This window comes from Drosophila persimilis, unplaced genomic scaffold (genome assembly GCF_003286085.1).
Source record: "Drosophila persimilis strain 14011-0111.01,24,50 unplaced genomic scaffold, DperRS2 tig00000000-arrow-pilon, whole genome shotgun sequence".
In the NCBI taxonomy this organism is placed as follows: domain Eukaryota; kingdom Metazoa; phylum Arthropoda; class Insecta; order Diptera; family Drosophilidae; genus Drosophila; species Drosophila persimilis.
In genome coordinates, this window is record NW_020825288.1 from 17,855,103 (window position 1) to 17,875,815 (window position 20,713).

Below are 20,713 nucleotides of genomic sequence, written 5' to 3' on the forward strand. Positions count from 1 at the left end.
CAGCGCTATCGCTTTATTCCCAATTATTTTCAATGCGCCTTTTTTTTATTTAAATTACATTATTATAAGCCTTAAGCAAATGCAATATCTGTAGAATAACAAGTAAGTAGTGTGGCTGTCGCCAGCATAATTCTTTTAATTAAATATTAGCTCCGAAGCGAGCAAATCGACACAGAGTTGTGCGCCGTGTGATTGTGTGTGTGTGTATGAACGAAGAAAATTTTATTGCAGAAAGGTCCACGACGCGTAGCGAAAAACTCGTTAAAAAGAGAAAGAAAGGATTACATATACATATATCAGGAGTAAGCTAAGCTAAGAAGAAATACGGAAATAGACGGCAAAAAGCAATGGACGTGTCACAGCCCCCGCCTCAGTTGCTGACGGCGCCATCTGCGCTGGCGACGAACTTCACATCCCTCCCTCCTCCCTCGATGGGCGGACAACACTACAGACATTACCATCCTCATCACGGCTCCAACAAGCATGGCTATAACCAGTTCAAGCCCTTCATGCCAGGTGGTTTTCAGCGGCCCTTTGGCATGTCGCAGGACGATTTCGATGGGAAGCGATTACGCAAAAGTGTAATGCGAAAGACCGTGGACTACAATGCATCCATAATCAAGGCCCTGGAGGTGAGTGGGAGGCTTTCAGGCGCACCGCAAACTCTAAAAATATTTTACTTGCTTGCAGAATCGTCTTTGGCAGCGCGATCACAGGGATCGGCTGGCCCTGCAGCCTGATAGCATATATGTGCCTCATATGCTGCCGCCTTCCAGCTATCTAGACAATCCCTCAAATGCGGTGACAACGCGATTCGTCAAGACAGCCACCAACAAAATGCGCTGTCCCATCTTTACGCTAGCCTGGACGCCAGAGGGAAGGCGTCTGGTCACCGGAGCCAGCTCTGGCGAGTTTACGCTATGGAACGGACTCACATTTAACTTCGAGACGATCCTTCAGGTAAGTTGGAACCCCGCCAGCAAGCGGAGCCAAGCTAATCAAGTGATGTGTCGCCCAGGCCCACGATATATCGGTGCGCACCATGGTCTGGTCACACAACGACAGCTGGATGGTAACCGGAGACCACGGCGGCTATGTTAAGTACTGGCAGTCCAACATGAACAACGTCAAGATGTACCAGGCCCACAAGGAGGCCATTAGGGGAATAAGGTATAGCCATTTAATTGTAACTGTCAACTGTACTATTTACCCATTCGTAGCCGCTGACGCAAGCATTCGGCCACCGTCAATAGCAAGTCAAAGTGGCAGCCACAGGCAAAGCCACAACTTAGTCCAAATTAAAACACTAGCTCGCGGAGCTTACCCTCATGATGGTTGTCGTTGTCGTTGTAGTTGTAGTCCCGTTGTCTCGCTAGACGATTTGGCACGGGTCGCGTGGGCAGTAGCGTGCATTCACTTCCTCAGATACCTTGTTGGATGTTTAATAGATCGGTTACTACCAGCGCTGTTTGCTGTTTATCAATAAAGTTATCCCTCGAGTAACATGCCATTTCTTAGCCATCCCTCCTTGCCTTCCTTGACTGAGGCAATTACGATTAACAAAAGTTCACAAAAGAACGAATCTCATACCTCCCCATATCTGTGTTATAGCTGTAAAGAATTAAAGACTGAAAGTGAAATGCAATACTGAGAAACCTGAGAAACAATAAAAGCAACCAACTTAACTCAAAACGAAACTACTGCACCATTTTATTTACGAGGACACAGCATCAACAACAACCAACAACAAATAAAATAAAAACTGAATGCAACAACTGATTGTTTAAAAATTCGGGGGTTCGAGTGTTTTCTTTTGTGAGCCGATGCCGATCTGCCTGGTCCAGCCAGGCAATTCCAGCGACCCAATTCCGGTGACTGGGTCGACATCTTGCGAGCGTATCTACCCACAGAAAATATAGTCACGCCTACAGTCCTACTACAGCAAACTCCAGAAGGCATCGCATCTGTTGTTAAACGCTTTTGTAATGGATACGGCGGGTTCTAAATGAGATCGCTTTCCCGAAAAATAACTCAAATTCAAATTTAAAAACCTTTCAATATATTCTATGGTCTTTGTTTATTTTTCCTTATGAATCTAAGTTGTTGTGATAACCTTCATAAAAAACCACAAAAATTAATTAATTTGGCTTATTAAATGAATACCATTTACTTCAAAAGTAAATAAGTATTGCGGATGACATTTGGAAGAAGATATAAGAAAGAACCCCAAAATAAGTGCAATAAAATATATGGTTACCCGAATTAGCCTTAACGATTGGAAGCGAAATTGAATTTGAGAAACGCCAAACTTTAGAGAAATAATAAATTATCGCTACATGGAATACCTAATTGATGATTTCCTTTTCTGGTGAAGAACAACATAACTAAGAAAGAAGAAATATATAAGAAATATAACATTCGGCATTCATTCATACTCGTAGGACATGATTAATTCACACACACACCCAAATCGGTATTTCGTTACGTTCTAACCTTTCTCCAATGCAATCCACTAAACGCAGTTTCAGTCCCACGGACAGCAAGTTTGTCAGCGGCAGTGATGACGGCACCCTGCGGATCTGGGACTTTATGCGCTGCCAAGAGGAGCGAGTGCTGCGAGGTAAGTGCCAGATGCCAGATGACAGTGGTAGACCTGGAACATTAAATGCAAACATTTTCCGGACTACATAGGTCATGGTGCCGATGTCAAGTGCGTGCACTGGCATCCGCACAAAGGAATGATCGTGAGTGGGAGCAAGGATAACCAGCAGCCCATCAAGATCTGGGACCCCAAGAGCGGGATTGCCCTAGCCACGCTGTGAGTATCCCCCCAGTAGGTCTAAACCACCAGCCACCTTTCATTGAATCACGTCCGATTTTACACAGGCATGCACACAAGTCCACGGTGATGGACCTAAAATGGAATGACAATGGAAACTGGCTGGTCACCGCCTCGAGGGACCATCTGCTAAAGCTCTTCGACATACGGAATCTGCGGGAGGAGGTCCAGGTGTTCCGTGGCCACAAAAAAGAGGCTAGCTCTGTGTCCTGGCATCCGATTCACGAAGGCCTCTTCTGCTCCGGCGGCTCCGATGGGTCCATACTTTTTTGGAATGTTGGGTGCGTTTGGGTTTGAGTTTAACAGTGATTCTCTAAATAAATCATGCATCTCTTGCAGAACGGATAAGGAAATCGGTTGCGTGGAGACGGCCCATGACAGCATTGTGTGGACTCTGGCCTGGCATCCGCTCGGGCACATCCTGTGTTCCGGCTCCAACGACCATACCATTAAGTTCTGGACCAGGAATCGTCCGGGAGATCTTATGCGGGACAAATACAACTTGAACACATTGCCCGCCAGCTTGGCTGCACTGGATGAGTGTGAATACGGTAGGGTCTTGTCTTGGACAGTTCGAACAGAAAGTGTTCCGCATCTTCTTCACGTAATTCCCTTCTCACAGATGACGCCATAATACCCGGAATGGGACCTGAGGACAGGGTGGAGTTTACCGAGAGTCTTACAGCCGACAAGGGCTTCATTCCCGGCCTGGATCTGGATCCCAGCAAGGCGCTCTGCGATCGGGACAGGGAGAAAAAGGTGCCCTACAGCAAGCCCATACCACGAAACTTCCAGGTGCAGTGGGCGGGTCCTCGCCGTGCCGACGATCCTAGTGTGCTCACAATCCACGAGGAACTGGCAGCTCGAGAGGCCAAGGACTTGTCCAACGGCCTGACTCACCAGCAGATAAGCGAAAACACCCTGGAGGGCATTCTGGCCAGTGGCATGCTGAACGGCCTCGATCCTCATACAATTGTCGGTGTTTTTGCCTACAATCGCTTCATTCGCGTGCATCCTGATTCGCGTCTGATGGGGGCTATACGCCAGGGAGCGGACTTCCTCAACAAGTACGTGGACGCTGGCAAGTTGGAGGAACTGAGCGATGTGGTGCCCCTTAAGGACCGATCACGATCTGTCTCCCCTGCGGTGGAGGCTCGCGGCGAGGTTGCCTCGCCCCCAACGAAAAAGTCTCGATTTGAGCCCCGACAGCACAACGCTCAGTTGGTATGCGTGCGCGAGCTCCTGCTCCTGAAGAAGCCCTTCCTGCCCTCGCTCGTCACCGTTAAGGCACAACAGCCCAACACGGAGTTTGTGGATGAGCCACCACTGGAGCAGTGCGATCGGGAAAGAGAGAGGGATCGCGAGAGAGAGCGAGATCGGGAACGAGATCCATCCCAATCGAACAGACCCAATCCATGGGCTGCCAATTCTCCATGGACGAACAATGGAAACGGCGGGGGCGGAGGCAATGGCTCCAATGGCTTCAGCAACAACGGCTCAGACAACTTCAACGAGCGAGAGCGGGACCAGTTTCCAAAGAGTGGCAACAACAACTCCAACAGTGGCGGACAGCAACGCCGCAGGCGTGGCAACAACAACTCCGGCTCCAGTGGCGGAGGAGGTGGGGGAGGTGGTGGCAGCGGGAGCGGAAGAAATCGAGGGCGAAACAACAGACGCTTCTAAACAGAATCAAATCTTGGAACCATTTAATCTTATCTTATCCATACATTCTCTAATTGTAAGCACGCTCCTTTAGTTGAAACAATCAACACTTATGCAACACTGCTTTTTAATGCGAACACTCGCTATGTATTGTTTTAGAAAGAAAAAAGCCGATTGTAATATATTCCAAAAATGTGTTTTCATTCCAGGATTCAGTGATCCCAATATGATCACAATCACAATCTTTTCGGTTTCCCGACCAAACCACGTTGTGGTCATCCCTCATTTCACCTACTAATTTTAAAATTGTTCACAGCATTATTCTATATAGTACAGACATATATTTTTATATAAAGTTTGAGCACGAATACTTGTCAAGCCTTGAAATATATGTGTAGTACATATGTACATATCTGATAGATACATATGTAGAAATATCAGTCGTAAAAAGAAATGGAGTTGCACAAAGCCTTCGTATCCGTGATTGTAGTTGATGTTCAATCATTAAACATTTTTAATATTATTGGGTTTCGGTAATTTCTTTGAGTACTACAATAGTTTTAGGTAACGATGATAGAATCAAAAGAGCATTCCCAGGCCCATTGATATGATTTCCAAATGGAAGCGGTACCAAATTTGTGTGTGTGTGCTTTCATGAGGCGCGAGTCGCTGCAGAACTTCACTTCAAGATAGCCTGATTCGACTTGAGTTCAAAATTGAAAAATACGATATTTAGCAGATGGCAGCTATACTATATATCGCACTGATCGGACTGCATTTTCCTATGATATAGAATATCTCAGTTCAATAGGTTAATTTTTAACTCAACAATAAATATTTAACACTTTCGTTTAATATTAAACTTACGGACTCCACGGGCGCCTTCCAGATCCAGATATTTTTTATAAGTTACATAAATCATAAGCTCACATGTGTACTGACTAAGTACCGGGAATAAAGTAATACCCCTCGTTTGGAAGTATGGATAAAACCAACTCTATATAAGTATATAGCTATAAAATAAAGAACCATCTATTTTTGTGAAGCTGGAATTCGTTTATACATGTCTATCCCATATTGTCTAGTGGTTAGGATACCCGGCTCTCACCCGGGAGGCCCGGGTTCAATTCCCGGTATGGGAAAAACAGAAGAAATTCTTTTTAATTATTTTTTGTTATTAAAAATGAAGAAAAAGCTTTTTGTGGAGTGTGAAAATACTACTATAGAGGAAATTATATTTTTAGAGAACTAAAATAGAGAATCGTATATTTTTGTAATGTATTCTTGGAAGATTATTCCGGTTGTTCTCTGTATTCCAAATATCTTAAAACAGTTCACAATACCCTCTGTAAAGGTAGAGAAACTGTCTCTTAAGGCTTATGTTGACCATTTTATTTTTTGTGTGGAACCTTACAAAACAATGCTAAAATAATTGAAATCTATGCAGCCAGAGAGTTGCGGCGACTGCTCCGTTTGCTGCCGCCTTGTCTATCTTCATCGTTTGATTCCTTTTGTAGTTTGGTGTCCACATGATTGCTGCTGTGGCTGTTGGTTCTCTGCTGCCGGAAATTCTGCTTTATTTCCCGCTCCTCTTCGCGCATTCGATCCTTGGTGTGCTGCTCGATGGTGCGCTGGATTTGCTCAGCAGAGGCAACTAGTTTGTCAGCCTCCAGAACAATGTTTCTGTCCGAATTATTACGACTGGGGCTGCGACTGTGACTTCGACTACGACTGCGACTCCGGTGACGACTGCGATGCTCGCGACGGGAATGAGAGCGCTTTCGAGAGTGGGAGCGGGATCGTGAATAGCTGACCGAGCGGGATCGTCGCGTGGAGGCCAATTTGCGATTCTTCCGTTGTGACGGCGTCTTGCTGCGACTGCGCGAATGAGATCGGCTGTGACTTCGTCTATAAATACAGAATTTCACAATTAGTACAATATAGTAGATGAAATGACGCGGGCTGTTGCTGCGTTACCTTGATCTTGATGAGTAAGATGATTTGCGGTAGTGGGATCGACTGCGACTGCGCGACTGAGAGCGTCTGGAACGACAGATGATTCTGTTCAAAAAAAAATGAAAAACACCATTCTGAAGCGAATTACTTACCGTCGTCCATGCGATCTACTCCGACTCCTGGAATAGGACGAGTCAGAACGCGAGCGATGCCTGCAATTACAATAGATCTACTTGTAATACAAGGATTCCCAGATGCTTACAATATATGTACCTTCCACGCGACGACTTGTGATGGTAGCCATTATCGTTATCTTCGTCGCCATAGCGATCGTGCTTAGGATTGTAGTACGAGGATGATCCATCGTACCCAGGACGACCACCACGGAAGGCTGCACCACGACCCCGACCTCGACCGCGGGGTCTTGGGGCAAATCCTCTATAATTACTAGAGACGGGAAATGGAGCTGCGGGGCGATAAAGAGCTCCAGGAAAGACTCCGGGCAAGCCGTATCCGAACATGGACAGCGATTGCATCCACTCGCTGGCTGCTTCGGCATTGTAGGCGGCTTGGCCTGGTAAAGCGCCAACGGGCATGGCAGTAGCGGGCTTAAATGGATTCAATGCGGAGCTGGCGGCATTTGATAGGGAATCTGCAGCCCCGGGAGCTGCAGTTGCGACCAAGCCATTTCCCTTATGCTTCTTGCTGGCACCCTTGGCGTTCTCGTCGTCGCTGCTGCAATCGGCAGCAGAGTTCTTCTTGGACTTACTCTTTAGCAGACCCATTAATGGAGTATTGCTTTTGATCTCCTGAACAATTTTTCGCTGTTCAGAAACCAGCTTCTCTGTGGCAGCCTTATACTTCTCCACCAGACGGCCACGTTGAATGTCCTTGGCCTCATCTTGTCGGGCCCGACGTGGCTTATCTTTCTGCTTCAACTACAGAGAAAACAAATAATGCTATCAATAAACATTGAAAGTGTTGTGTAGCTCCCGCTTGTATCTGTACCTGTATGCGGTCAAATAGCTTCTCCAGGGTGCGTATGCTCTCCAGCTTGCGCTGAGCTATCAACAGCTTGCGCTCCTCGATGCGTATCTTTTGAGAGATCTCCACCTGGCCGCGCTCTTGGATTTTTTTGAGATGTTTTTCTTTTCGTTTTTCTTCCCGTTCACGCTGCTTTTCCACCTCGGCTAATTTCAATTCTTCTTGCTTTTGCCTGTAATTTTTTTTGCAATTTTGCAGGATTTTGTTTTGTCTTGTCTATATTTTTTGTTATATGCATACAAATATTTTTTTTGTTAACTGTTCGTCTAGAAGATACAGAGAACGGTAGGGTAGGCTAAAGGCCCCACTCGCCCAACGACCGCCGTGTGAGAAACATAAAAAGCAATACTCTTTGTGAGAGAAAAATGTCAAACGCCAGGATATGAAACCAATAATACTCGCAGTAGTTATACAACTCTATATAAAAACTAAATGAAGAATCGGAAGTGTGCAAGGAATATTATATGATTAAAAGAGATGTTGTAAAACAAATCTTTAGCCTATCTTGATTATTGACTTCATTTCCTGACTCGAACAAATATCAAACCTTTCGCGCTCCAGTTGTTCGGCCTGTTGTTTCTTTAAGCGATCCCGCTCCTCATCCTCCGCCTGGGCTTTGGCAATGCACCGCTTTCTCATGCGTTCGCGGCGCTGGACATGGGAGTCGCTAAGATGCTTCTGCTTGTCGAAGTTGACACAAATGTTGATGGCCTGGGTCTTGTCCACGAACTTTCGTACTAGCTTTGTGCCACGGAACTCATCCATAGCACGTACAAAGCTGGTGTATTCTTCAAACTGTACATAGCTGAAGCAAGGATTCAAATTGTAACGAAATATCTATTCGCCCAGATCAGGAATGTAATACTCACGCTTCGAAGAGAACATCTTGCTCGAAACTGAACGTACGCATTCCGTTGATGTCCGATTGCATGCTCTTACGATAAGGATCACATATGGGTATGTCTACGGCACGGACGCGACCAAATTTCTCGAAGATGCGCTTGAAAATGCTTTCGCTCGGCTTGACCTGCTCCTCGTGCTCGGAGTGCCTTGGGCAGAACCAACGCATGGGTAGATGAGTTAGATGAATGGTATCTGGCCTCTCGCCCGCTTTCATTTCATCCATGTTTCGGGCATCGCGAAAATACGAGTCCCAGTCGTGACGTGTGGGAAACTCATCCTTGGACTCGGCGCATCGTACTCGGAAAGATTCGCTGAAGCCAGAGATGCGCAACGAAATGCCGTCCAAACGTTCTCGGGCTAAACGAAGACGCTTGCGCTCGTCCAGCTCCGCTTCGAAGCGTATGTAGTCTACAGTGCTCTTGGATACCTGTAATCCAAGGAGAAGTTAAAGACGCCTTCCATCTGCTGATATAGCTCAGGTACATACTTTGAGCACTAGAAACTTGTCCGGTTTGAGCTCAGCGCTCAGTTTGTCCATTATCTCCAAGTTGGATACGGATTTGCCGGATTTAATTTTCGGCAATGAAACGGAGATTTGCATTTTTGCCCACGGCTTGAGATACAAGCTGTGGGGCAGGTAAAGTGGTGTGCAGTCTGCCACATTTTCTATAGTCTGAATGTTGATCATTTTTCAATGTACATATGTTATGTGGAGTTATTTTCGGCAAAATACAATGTAATGTAATTAATAAATGGGGCAAAATACGGAAACAGATATCGTTTTGTTATGTGTTTACCAAATACACAGAAAAAGTTACACCTGGGGTAAGAAAAATTATCTCAAAGAACACCTTAGATGAACAGAAATACCGCCCCTGTCATTTGACGACGTGAGTATCTATTTATGTGTGCCTAAATGGGAGAAAATTCTGTGTCCGGTCCGTCTATTCCACTGTGGGTTTCTAATTTTGTAAATGTCAGAACCTTGTCAATGATACTTAAATGAAATTAATGCTTTCACTTTATGCCAACGGCGCGCTGGTTGCTAAAAAGAAATTTTAAAATTATTTTCTGTATGTTGGGTTTGCACTTTTTCGCTGGTGGTGGGTGACTATCGATAGCTATTCTTTATGAACTGTAAGTAGAGATGGGATGAAATGATTGTTGATTTTAAAATTCAAGTAGACACTTGAAGGAGGATTTATAATTTAGCAGGATTTATAGAAAGTTTTGTGGTAAAAAATTACAAAGGTAGCTAAAAAAGAAATTTTATTTTCTATTCATGAAACTCGACCAAATCGAACTTTGGCGGCATTTGGATACCTCCGAAAACGGTATCTCATCCTGAGCTTGGATTTCAAACCTGTGGGAAGACACTTTCAACGTTTGACCACCTCCAATAGTGCAAGTTTTGCTCGCAGACTTTGAAAATAAAACTTATAAATATATTTTCAGGCAATAGTAATTTTCAAATTTGTATAGCAATCAAACTTTAAAGATCTAGCTAGAAAACTGCTGATATGGCAACAGTACGTATCACCACTCTTGGGCGATGCGATGATTTACTCATGCTATCGATATTACCAAAAATATTTGGTCGTCATTCTCACAGCATAAGTGAGAACGAAGTGCGTTATTTCATTTTTATACCATATAATTTAATTAGAAATATAAGAATATCAACAATATGCGTGAGTGAAATTGTGTGACTCCAAAAACCAAAACGTGTTAAATGGCTTCGGGTAACTGGCTTAAAACTGACGCGAAATAAAACTGCCAACAGCTACAACCAGATGCAGAAAGCATAAGCAAGCAAACAAGCAAAAACAACACCTACAGCAGCAGCAGCAACAACAACGCAATTGTGATAGACAAAGAAATAGATTAATAAGGGAAGAAAACAGCAAAAGAGAACGAAGTGCCCACAAAACGCAACAACCCAAGCACTGCGGGGGCAAATGGGAATATATATTTTTGCATAAACAACATATTAATGAGGAAAAACAGAAATACATTTAGGCAAACGGTTTTACACACTTGCATACGTATTTGATACGCAACGAAAATAGCTTTAAAGTAATAAGTAATAAGCATAAGCAAGAAGAAGCAGCGGAAAAAGCAAAGCGATACAAAATAAATAAGAAAATCATTTGAAGTAAACGTAAAATAAAACAATATAATACTCGTGCTGAAAGAGACGAAGCAGAAGAGAAGGCTAAACCAAAGCAAAAAGCAAAGAAGAAGAGGCTTGTCGTGTTGTTGTTGACTCGACTTGGCGTCGACGCTGCGCAGCGCTGCTGTCGCTGGCCACAAATAAAAACAACACAGGCACGGCCACAGCTGATGTAAAATAATTTTCAGTGCTTTTGTGTTCGTGCTCGTTTACAATTGATTAAAACCAAAACACACAAACGCTCCACACCCACACAGGCGCGCCATTGTGAAAATTGATCAAAGATTACAAGGTAAGTGCGAATGTGAGCGGTGCATAGTTTTAATTAACCGTTAGTTATAGTTTTTATTCACACACACAAACATCCGCCGACGCCTTTTTTACGGCATAAATCTCTCCCTTTTCCTATATTCGCGTCCCACCCACCCCGCTGAATTGGAAATGCAGCTACACCTGCTGCCATTTTCTTTTGCGAACGTCAGCCAGCAACCCTTGCATATTTCTGCTGTTGTTTTTGTTGTTGACTATGCGTCAGTTCGAGCCAAATTACAATTAATTGCAATCATTTACATATTTTAAGAGAATAGTTGTGCCTGGCCCCTGCACTTGTTTTAGTTTGCGCAGAAAATGGGTATTTTTCTTTATTTTTGAACCCCAGAGTGCAAAAAAATAAAAGCAAAACATTTCACAGCTGAGCAAGAGTGAGAGCAGAAGAGAGCGTAAAGTGCGGAATCTAATATCGATATTAGGTGCAAGAGAATCAGCTGATCGAGCCGTTTCAGTTAAATTTTCGAGTGTTAATCACTGTTTAATCACTGTTTGCGTCTAGCTTATCGTTTCTGTGTTTTCTGTTTACTGTTTTTAACGCTGCCTTGAAGTCTGCCAGCCCTAGTGTTTTGGCTGAACTTATTTACAAGCGCCCCCTTCACATAAGTCTGTATTTATAATTCCCAATTAACGAAATCTCCCCGTGTGTGTATGGATGTCCCCTCACCAATTGCCGATGACCCTACGAGTGTGAAAGTGTTTTTCTTTTCGTTTTTGCCCCCCCACAACGGGCACAGACCGAGAGGAGCTGATAAACTCTGACAGCTCTGCTCTGCTCTTTGGGTGTCGTTAACGTTTGTGTAATCAGTTAGCAGAGGACCAGTCTGTGTGGGGGCAGACACGTTCAGGGTTACTGTATTTCCTCCAGCTACACTGATATTCGGAGTTCTCAGCAGTCATGACGACGTCAACTATTTGTAAACGTTTCACATGGTTTTATCTTTGATATTTACATATATCATCATTAGTGATCTTCCTGCAAATGATTACCTCTTATTTACATTCTGATGTACAAATGTAGGACAGTTTGGGAATCAAAACGGGTTCTCCGTGATACGAGTATTATAGCGAACTTATGTAACTATGTAAACTCTTCAATTTCGATTTTGGTATATGATAATTCAGCCTAGGCTATGTATTTCATAAATATACTTTTACATTTGTAAAATGCGCAGCTGATAAATAGTTATCAGTTTGGGGCTCGCTCGCTCGTCCGTTGATGTGGTCTTGGTCAGGTTGGCCCAGGTGGGGACTTTGACTGCACTCTTGCATGTCATGGATGACTAATGGGCCGATTTTTGCCTTTAATTACTCAGTGTCGGCAGCTAGTATTTCATCAAGTTGCTAAAAAGTAGCTTACAGATGTTCTCTTGGTCGTTTGGGCTGTAATTAGCCAATCGTTCCAGGTATTTCATCACCGCTATAAAATCATGTTCCGTTACACGTGCTCTCTAACGGTGGAAAATTTTGAGAAATGTTGTCAATCTCCTGGAAACTACAGATCTGCTCATAAAACATTCTTAAATTCGTTTAGGTAAAAAAGGAATACATATGTCCGCAGGTAAAGGGCAGAGCGTCGGCGGTGTACTTGGCATTGACATACGAACAGCAGCCTCCCTATATTTACGTCCATACATACATACGTGTGTGTGCTTATGTGTGCGATCGCACACGTGCAGCGCTCTCTTTTCCCATTCTCTCTCTGAGGGTGAGTGGTGACGCGACAACAGCCACTATTTTTCGATACGCCCGCTAGTCTAGACGTGTTTAAATTAAGGTGCGTTGATAATTCGTCGAGTTTGTTTTCGCTTACAACTTGCAAATGTTGTGCGCGTGTGTAAAGTGTGCTGCTTCATTGTTCCTGTAATGTGCGCCTTATCAACGTTTTACACAAGCACCCAAGCTGCGCCAGACAAACTGTAAACAATATTATAAAAATAAAATTGAATAGTCGGCTGTGCACATGGTTTCTGTGCTATTTTTTATTGCGACTCGAAACCGTTCCAGTTAGTCATTAACATTGGAGCTGCCCCCACACTCCGACCTCCGGCAGAGAGCAAACGCAAACAGAGAGAGGCAGCGTCACAATGTCTAACAGCTGTTGATAAATGTAGCTAGCAGACCCGTGTCTCTCAGAGCATTAAATTTAAAAAAGCTAATAGTTGAAAAAATGTATGATTCGTTATGTACTTAGAACCAGTTTTAAAGAGGGAAATTTAATTTCAGTTTCTCCCTTGATCTTTAATCAATCTAGCCAGTCCCATAAAAAGCCAATTGAGCATCTCCAAGTGAGAGAGCTTTCTGTTGGCCCGCTTGGGCCTCTCAATTCCTGTTTTTGTTTGTTGTTTTATAAATTGTTTACTTATTTCGTTAAAATAAGCAACTGTGAACTGAAGTTTGCTAACCTGCTCCCCCGCTCTCTTTTCTTGTGTCTTCCAGCATAACCGCCAGGTGGCAGCACCAGACTTCGGCGCCACACACACACACACACACACACTTACACGAAACCGCAAGCACACACGTACAGATGAAGGAACAAAACCAATACTATTGAAGCACTGCCAAACCATAAGTGTAGCGAGCAGAGAGGAGACGAAAGCGGTGTAGCTCACTGGGGGGATACACCGAGAGAAGGGATAGAGAAACAGCTACATGATGCTGTACGTATTCCATGTGGACGTCGGTCGCATGCTGAGCTTCGACATGAACGTGGCCCTGCAGTCCGTGGAGAACCTGAAGGAGACAATACAGAAGCTGCACGGCATTCCCGCCGTCAATATTGTGCTGCTGGTGAGCGGGGGCGAGATGCTGACGCACTCCACCCAGGTGTCGTGCTACTCGGCTGGCACCGACACCAATCCCATTTACATGTTTCTCACAGGCGACGAGCGGCTGGCGCCTACGATACAGAACAGCGACGCCGACGCGGAGCTGCGGCGTCAGGTGGAGGAGAGCCACAGACTGCCGCCGGCCCTCGAGACAGTGCGCCAGCGGGCCCAGCTGGCGCAGCACATGCGTGAGCTGGCGCGCAAGGAGGAGGCGCTTTGCGAGCGACTGGTCCACGAGCAGCACCTGCAGCAGCAGGGCTGGTCGGCTGTGGTGGCCAACATGGAGGATCTGACCATCGAGTTCCGTGAGCGCTTCCACAACTTCTGTCTGGCCTTCGATCGGCACCTGCAGAAGCGGGACAGCTACCTGGAGCTGTTGAGGAACTTCTCCGATGATCTCAAGCAGCTTGCCAGGATTCCCATACTGCCTGGCCTCATGGCTCTCGCCGAGGCCGATTTTCATGGCTTCGACGAGCTGCTGGACAACGATGATGTGTTTGCCCAGCAGCAACAGCAGGAGCAGCAGCAGCAGCAGCAGCAGGGTCTGAATGAGTCGTCGCAAGCAGACTCGCCCAACAAAAAACTCAAGATGGGCGATGAGAAGGAGGGAGCTGACGAGGGCTCCGGTCAGGGCGTGCCCGCGGACGACACGCAGGCGGCAACCAGAGTGTCGCAGACCTCCACCACCTCCAGCTCCATGGTGCGTCGCCACAATTTGAATCTACTGCAGTGGATCAGCTCAAAGGGAAACCACAGTACGCTGCAGCTGATGTCGGACGAGTGCATCCAAGGGCTGCACATCTTCAGCGCGGATATATATGAAAAGCTCAAGGAGGAGGTGCAACAAATCATCAAGTTGGCCAATCAGGGCGATGTTAAGGAGATAAAGGGGCTCAGCGACCGCCTGTGCAAACTGGAGGACTTCAAGTTCCGTATAAAGAAGATGGTGCAGGAGCAGAAGGAGCAGGCCCTGGCCCTCCAGCAGAACGAGGCGCGTGCGCAGAATCTGCGCGACAATTCCGTGCTGCCCGACTTGTGCCTCTCGCACTGCACTCAGCTGCAGGTGATGCTAGAGAACCACATTAAGATCCGCGAATACTGCCGCTGCATAGCCAACTCCAAGGATGAGCTGGGCAAGAACCTGCACACGCGTCTGCGGCGCATCGTGTGGATCGAGAACGGCATGAGCGAGTTCGACAACCGACTTCTCTTCAATCACCGCTGCCTGAGGCGGGCCGAGCGGCACATAAGCATCATCGAGCAGATCCACAGGGCCCCTTGCACCTATGTGGCGGCTGTGGCGGAGGTGGTGCGTCGGAAAATATTCTCCGATGAGTTCCGTCAGTGGGCCACGCGGCTCTCGATCGACTTCGACCGCATCCACAGCGAGGAGCTGCGTCGCCGGGGAGAGTTCAACGCCAGCTTCGACGGCCACTTCTTGAACATCCTCTTTCCCGGCATGGGCGACATGCCGCCCGCCTTTGCCAACGAGCATCCCCTCAGCTTCGATACGCGACTCCCGCCGCTGAACAGATCGGACATTGAGCTGCTATCTGTGCAGCTCCCAGAGCTGGCCTCCCAGCTCCAGTTGCCGAACATGAGGCCTGTGATAGATTTCTTTGTGCATCGATCTGGTTTGGGCAGGGAGCGCGAGCAGGAGGAGTCCGAGCAGGAGCCTCCTCTGTTGGCTCCTCGACTGGTTGAGCTGCAAGGAGCCGCGGCCGCCTCCGCGTCGGCCACATCTGACTGCGAAACGGACACGGAAACAGAGTTTGAAAAACTGACGACGGCCGTCAGGTCCGTGAGCACGACTACGAGCGGCATCGTTGGCGAGCAGATAGCCAGGAGCACGGCCACGGAGGAGCTGCTGATGCTCAGTGCCGGCACCCTCACCGAGGAGAATGGGGCCAGCGTCCAGAGGATGCGCGGGGCCATCGAGGACATGTCCAAACTGGCTCTGGCCTGTCTGGCCGAGGCTCGTACCAACTTGGGCACGTTCCGTAGCGACGCCACTGGTTACCAGGACGAGCTGCAGTCGGAGCTGCAGCTGCTGCAGGATAAGTGGAACGTGCTGCGCATGCAGTGCGAGGAGCGCGAGCGGCAGGGCCAGGAGCAGCTGGAGGAGCTGCGCCTCAAGCTGGAGGTGGCGGAGCGAGACAAGCTGGCAGCTGTGGCACAGGCCAGGGAGCAGCTGATCCACGAGCACAAAACAGAACTGGAGTCTCTGCGCTGCCGCTTCAAGCTGATGACCTCCATGGAACGCTCGCCCTCGGACAGCAGTCTGGAGAAGCTGGAGCGTCCCACGAGCAGTGCCAGCGTGGCCAGCGCCAGCGCCACCGTGGATGTGGACCAGCTGCTGTTCCAGCAGCGCCAGGAGATGCTGGCTCAGCACGAGCGAGCCATCAGCGAGGCCGTGGAGTCGGAGCGCTCCTTGTGGCAGTCGCGCCTGCTCCCATTGAACTCAGAATCTGTGATGGCCAACGTGGGCATACTGAAGGACATGCTGGCCGAAAAGGAGCGGCAGCTGGAGCAGCTGCGAGAGCAGAACCAGTTCCTCACCCAGGAGTCGTACCAGCTGAAGACGCGCCTGGAGATGATTACCAACGAGGACGGCAACAGCTGGCTCAAGGAGAAGATCGACTATCTGAATCGGGACAAGTGTCGGCTTGAGGAAGAGCTCAACCAAGAGAAGACCAAGCGCCTGGAAATGGAGACCAGTGTGGCGGCCATGAAGAGGTATGACTCGGAGTGCATTCTGCCCTTGATTTATTCTTTAAAACTCCATGTTTTTTCTGGCACTTGTAGCTCCAGCTACGATCTGCCTTCAATGGGCGGTACTCTGACCCGTTCCAAGTCAGCTGGCGGTTCCTGTCATCGGTCCATTGCCCTGGAGGGCTGCGCCAGGGGCGATCTAGTCTTCGTCGTGTGGAGCATGCGCCATGCCCAGTTCATGGTCGTACAGGACTCGCTCACCCTCTACTTTGTCCATGGGGATAGCTTGGCCGGACTCCAGCTGACGCCTCCAAGCACACTCGCTCCGGTTTCTGGCGCTGCTGACGCCTCCGTGGCCGTGCCCGTGGCCATGGCCGTAGCGGATTTGAATCAAATCCCTATGCCTTACTATGCCATTGGTCGAGTTGTGGACAAAGAGTATTGCCAGGCGCGAAAGGTAAGTGCCATCAAAGGGCACATGACCTTCTCATAGGATGACTGCTAATGAATGCGCCTTCTTTGCAGGACGACAATCGGTACCGCGTCAGTAGGGGCTCCAAGTTCTATCGGATCAAGCTGGCGCCCATGCCGTCTCGATACGCTTCGCGGCGAGAGCGTTTAGAATGTAAGTAGCTGTAATCAGAGATGCATTGAAAATGTGCACCGGAAAAAGGTTGAGGCTACTTCTACCTATTCGTGGATGGGATATTCATGCCCGCATTCATCAGGACAACGGGTTGGTGATCATATATTTGAGTTCTGGTCAGCGCCTACGGTACATTCCTTACTATTGGGCCTTCGTAATAGTATAATTTTAATTTCGGCTTTGTTTATGTTCTTCTTCTCGATTTACTCTGTTTATTCTCGATTTGTCAACTATCGATATCGAACCGAACAGCATTGTGTCTTATATCAAGAAAAGGATATCGTACTGATCATGATAGATGAACTTACGCATGAATTATAAACTTTTGTATCATGATCTTTAATTATGAAGAATATCAATAACATCACATCACTGATCAGCGAACATGTTGATAATCGATGACAAAATCGATTAATTCGGTTTCATCGACCATGTGACATATGTACATAGTACCGATCCGCAAACTTTTAAGTTTGATATCTAGTTTAAAAAGAGCCTTCAACACACGACTCACAACAGTAGGGTTCTTGGTTTATTTCACAGATAAAAATTGCCAATAAAGTGTTAAGAGACTGTTGTGCACTCCTGCATGCTCCACAGAGTCCGAGCGGATGTTCAGAGGAGTTTTTCGATAGGGTTGTTAGGAGCCTCCTAGATGGCTAAACATGTTGATAAGCTATTTGCCTTTGCCTGCAAGAACCAAAGTATTCTTGAGCAATAAATCGAATGGACCTCTTAAAACAAACATTATGTCTTTTTTGCAGCTCTAGTCTGCAAGGAATGGCAGATCTTGTGCGTTAAATGAAATACTACGAGCCTTTACTTATATGAAATTGTATTTTTTCTTCTTCAGCGAGCTCAGCCGGCCCAGCGACAGGCTCAGCACCAGCGGCAGTGGCATCATTGACTCGAGATGCAGTCGATGCGCCAGGCACATCCGGCAGCAGTGTCTATCTGGGCTTCAAGCAGCGCACTGTGAGCATCACGAGCGTGAACGAGGAGGACGACGAGTCCGCTTCGTTGCTCAGCGAGCGCTGTCGCTACATTAGCGTGAGCGAAGAAGATGAACTGCTTGCTGCAGGCGGCACAGCAATGGTAGCAACGGTCCCAACGGTAGCGGCAACAGCATTAGCGGTTGCAGCGGAAGCAGGGGCAGGAGCAGCAACTCAAGCACAGTCTGTGATAACAGAGCAGCCAACGGCATCGAGCAAACTTAAACTGGATCTACTGTTGGCCTCTGCTGATATAATAACACAACCCCTAACACAACTACCAGAGCGTCAGGACGAGGCGACTGCACCGCCTGTAGCGCCTGTAGCGCCTGTGGCGGGTCGGAATCCGAATGAAGCAGCGACCGGCGAGTCGGAGGCGACTGCAGATGCGAAGGAGCCACAACCAATTACCATCTATGTGCCCGCAGCTCCGGGAAAACCTGCGGGTGTTAGGGCGGAGGAGCCTGTTATATCCACTACAGCACCCATAATACCAATGTCGAGTGGTACGGCGGCCATAAGCGAGGACTCTGACACCGAGTACCGCTCGCTGGAGGGCAGGGAGGACACGGAGGCCGATGCTGATGCCGATTTTCCCATTTCCGAATAGGATACGATAATTGAGAGTAAAATATATATAACTACGTACATATATACATATTTATGTATATGGCGTGTGTATCTAGGCTAGATCTTTTACTCAATGTAGGAACTGAACCGAACCGAAAGTTAAGCCGGGCCGGGCAGGGCCACAAAACCCTCTACACCGACACCGACAGATCAACAACAAAACCAGCCACTCCCCTAAAACAGCAACGGAAAACAACAGCAACAGCAACGTGAAACGCTAGACATACATACTTAAATAATTTAAAGTTTAACAAGTGCAGAATACATATATATTCAAAAGAAAAACAATAACTATAGCTAAAGCTAAAGCTAAACGGAAAGCAAATGTTTTAATGTAGTCTACATAATGTACTATAACCTAATCGAAGACTCCTGTAAATGAGTTCGAAGAGGGCCTCTCTCTCCCTTTCTACACACACCACCCACCCACACACACACAAAACACACAACAGCACATGTTGCAATATTGAAATAAAATTAAGATACGCTGACAATTACTTTTAAATCAAAAATTGAACACAAAACAATTAGTTTTTGGTTTAATGTGATTCTTTTTTTCTTATTTTAGTGCCAAGAATTTTAATTTATAATCACATTGCATAGTTCCGTAGCGAGTAAAAATTGATTGGATGATAAAATGATATTTTTTATAGGATTTTTCAACGACCAGAACACACACAGAATACACAAAACACACACACACTCACATGCTATATATTGGGCTCAGCCCGGAAGAACAAAACACAGTTTTATGCTCAGCTTTCTCTCTTCCTCGACACCCCCCAATAGTGTCTACTTTCTCTCCCCCCTCTCTATATCTAGGGTGTCTTGATTTTTCAACTTTTTGTAAATAATTAAGAACGGAAATCGACGAATAGTTATTTATGCCTTTATTCATAACCAGGAAACACTTGAAAATTACGACAACAAAGTAGGATATAAACACATTTATTGGTTTTTGCGTGTTAGGGCGACGATTTTTTAACGCGAATTGTAAATAAACACACACACAAAAACTAAATTAAAACTATATAATACTTTAACTATTTAATGAGGAAACGTGTAAGCGATGGTGTAACAAAAGCGGATTGCGAAATTTTCAAGCTTAAAAAAACAAGTGTAAAAGCGAAAATCAAATAAAAAATGGTAAACATTTGAAAACTACAACTGGAGACTTTTTATTGTCCACTAGGATGGAAGTACAGATATTATCTACCGTATTCATATTCCATAAAGAACATAAGAAGCCTTTCCAATAAGAATCTTATCTGGCATCTTTTAGTGGAGTATCTTTAAACACTGTAGAGCAAATGACGCACTGATTCCTCAGGTGGAACAAAAATGCCTTCAATGGAATGTTACTGAATGTCAACATTATTCGACTGAATTGTATACAACGATTTGGTACAGCCATGTCTTGTCGTTTTGAATGTATCAGTGTAAAATTCAATAAAATTATATTCATGCGAATGGGCTTCAGAAATACATATGTTTGATTCGACCCGATGAGCAAGCTGTTCTGTTGGTGTTTTAATTTGACTCATGTTTTAATTTGAGCGCATGATAACAGTAACAATTCTTTGTCTATTGCCGCAATCAGCACTTTCGGATTAGCGAAATATTCAATATCTGCCACCCACTCGAATGCGAGACGAAGGAACGAATAGGATGTAAATGCTCGATGTACCTGTTGTCGTTGCCTGTAATTTTCTGTTCCAATTGTCGTTTATGATTAAATCACATTATCGTTATCTTTGTGGAATCGTTCGTCAGTTCTTTCTGCTATACTATTTCGCATGTTCGCATGTTCGCCATTGTTCACTGTAGCACACACTCAAACTGCTGATGAAAATCGGTGCGCAAATATTGTTCTTACAAATCCCGATTAGAAAATAGTAGTTGTTGGCCTGAGGGTGAAAAACATTTAATAACCCTACTTAATATACAAAAACGAGGGGGAACGTTGTGAGTTGCTGCGGACACCGCAACTCTACGGTTATA

General features: G+C 46.1%; 3 protein-coding genes and 1 non-coding gene across 5 annotated transcripts; 3 read left to right on the forward strand and 1 right to left on the reverse strand.

Moving 5' to 3' along the window:
* Window positions 1–85: 85 nt before the first annotated feature.
* LOC6588253 (pre-mRNA 3' end processing protein WDR33) lies at window positions 86–4,660 on the forward strand. The gene is made up of 9 exons (XM_026995064.1): window positions 86–102; window positions 232–632; window positions 691–960; window positions 1,019–1,170; window positions 2,523–2,620; window positions 2,692–2,818; window positions 2,887–3,120; window positions 3,179–3,390; window positions 3,462–4,660. The coding sequence occupies exons 2-9, from the start codon at window positions 348–350 to the stop codon at window positions 4,520–4,522; spliced, it is 2,439 nt and encodes an 812-aa protein (XP_026850865.1). The 5' UTR covers window positions 86–102; window positions 232–347; the 3' UTR covers window positions 4,523–4,660.
* Window positions 4,661–5,571: 911 nt separating this feature from the next.
* On the forward strand, window positions 5,572–5,643 carry Trnae-cuc. Its single transcript has one exon. It is a non-coding gene; the product is annotated as a tRNA-Glu (tRNA).
* Window positions 5,644–5,871: 228 nt separating this feature from the next.
* Window positions 5,872–9,443, reverse strand: LOC6588244 (A-kinase anchor protein 17A). 2 transcript variants are annotated; one of them, XM_002014095.2, is made up of 8 exons: window positions 8,892–9,443; window positions 8,371–8,831; window positions 8,049–8,306; window positions 7,466–7,673; window positions 6,731–7,395; window positions 6,610–6,669; window positions 6,479–6,562; window positions 5,872–6,409 (listed from the first exon to the last, which is right to left on the reverse strand). In XM_002014095.2, the coding sequence occupies exons 1-8, from the start codon at window positions 9,090–9,092 to the stop codon at window positions 5,941–5,943; spliced, it is 2,406 nt and encodes an 801-aa protein (XP_002014131.1). In that variant the 5' UTR covers window positions 9,093–9,443; the 3' UTR covers window positions 5,872–5,940. The 2 variants fall into 2 exon arrangements, with proteins under 2 accessions (XP_002014131.1, XP_026850560.1); XM_026994759.1 differs by having other exon boundaries at window positions 6,479–6,544; window positions 8,892–9,442.
* Window positions 9,444–10,094: 651 nt separating this feature from the next.
* Window positions 10,095–19,206, forward strand: LOC6588299 (RB1-inducible coiled-coil protein 1). Its single transcript, XM_002014096.2, has 5 exons — window positions 10,095–10,869; window positions 13,344–16,468; window positions 16,538–16,901; window positions 16,970–17,069; window positions 17,944–19,206. The coding sequence occupies exons 2-5, from the start codon at window positions 13,557–13,559 to the stop codon at window positions 18,690–18,692; spliced, it is 4,125 nt and encodes a 1,374-aa protein (XP_002014132.1). The 5' UTR covers window positions 10,095–10,869; window positions 13,344–13,556; the 3' UTR covers window positions 18,693–19,206.
* The last annotated feature ends 1,507 nt before the right edge of the window (window positions 19,207–20,713 follow it).

Bases quoted from the DNA above. Each gene is read 5' to 3' on its own strand.
- LOC6588253 (XM_026995064.1), top strand. From the start codon at position 348: ATGGACGTGTCACAGCCCCCGCCTCAGTTGCTGACGGCGCCATCTGCG. The intron at 633-690 runs GTGAGTGGGAGG...ACTTGCTTGCAG, and splicing joins CCATAATCAAGGCCCTGGAG to AATCGTCTTTGGCAGCGCGA. The intron at 2,819-2,886 runs GTGAGTATCCCC...GATTTTACACAG, and splicing joins GGGATTGCCCTAGCCACGCT to GCATGCACACAAGTCCACGG.
- LOC6588244 (XM_002014095.2), bottom strand. From the start codon at position 9,092: ATGATCAACATTCAGACTATAGAAAATGTGGCAGACTGCACACCACTT. The intron at 8,307-8,370 runs GTGAGTATTACA...TCCTTGCTTCAG, and splicing joins CAAGATGTTCTCTTCGAAGC to CTATGTACAGTTTGAAGAAT. The intron at 6,670-6,730 runs GTACATATATTG...TTGTAATTGCAG, and splicing joins CACAAGTCGTCGCGTGGAAG to GCATCGCTCGCGTTCTGACT.
- LOC6588299 (XM_002014096.2), top strand. From the start codon at position 13,557: ATGATGCTGTACGTATTCCATGTGGACGTCGGTCGCATGCTGAGCTTC. The intron at 16,469-16,537 runs GTATGACTCGGA...TGGCACTTGTAG, and splicing joins AGTGTGGCGGCCATGAAGAG to CTCCAGCTACGATCTGCCTT. The intron at 16,902-16,969 runs GTAAGTGCCATC...CCTTCTTTGCAG, and splicing joins AGTATTGCCAGGCGCGAAAG to GACGACAATCGGTACCGCGT.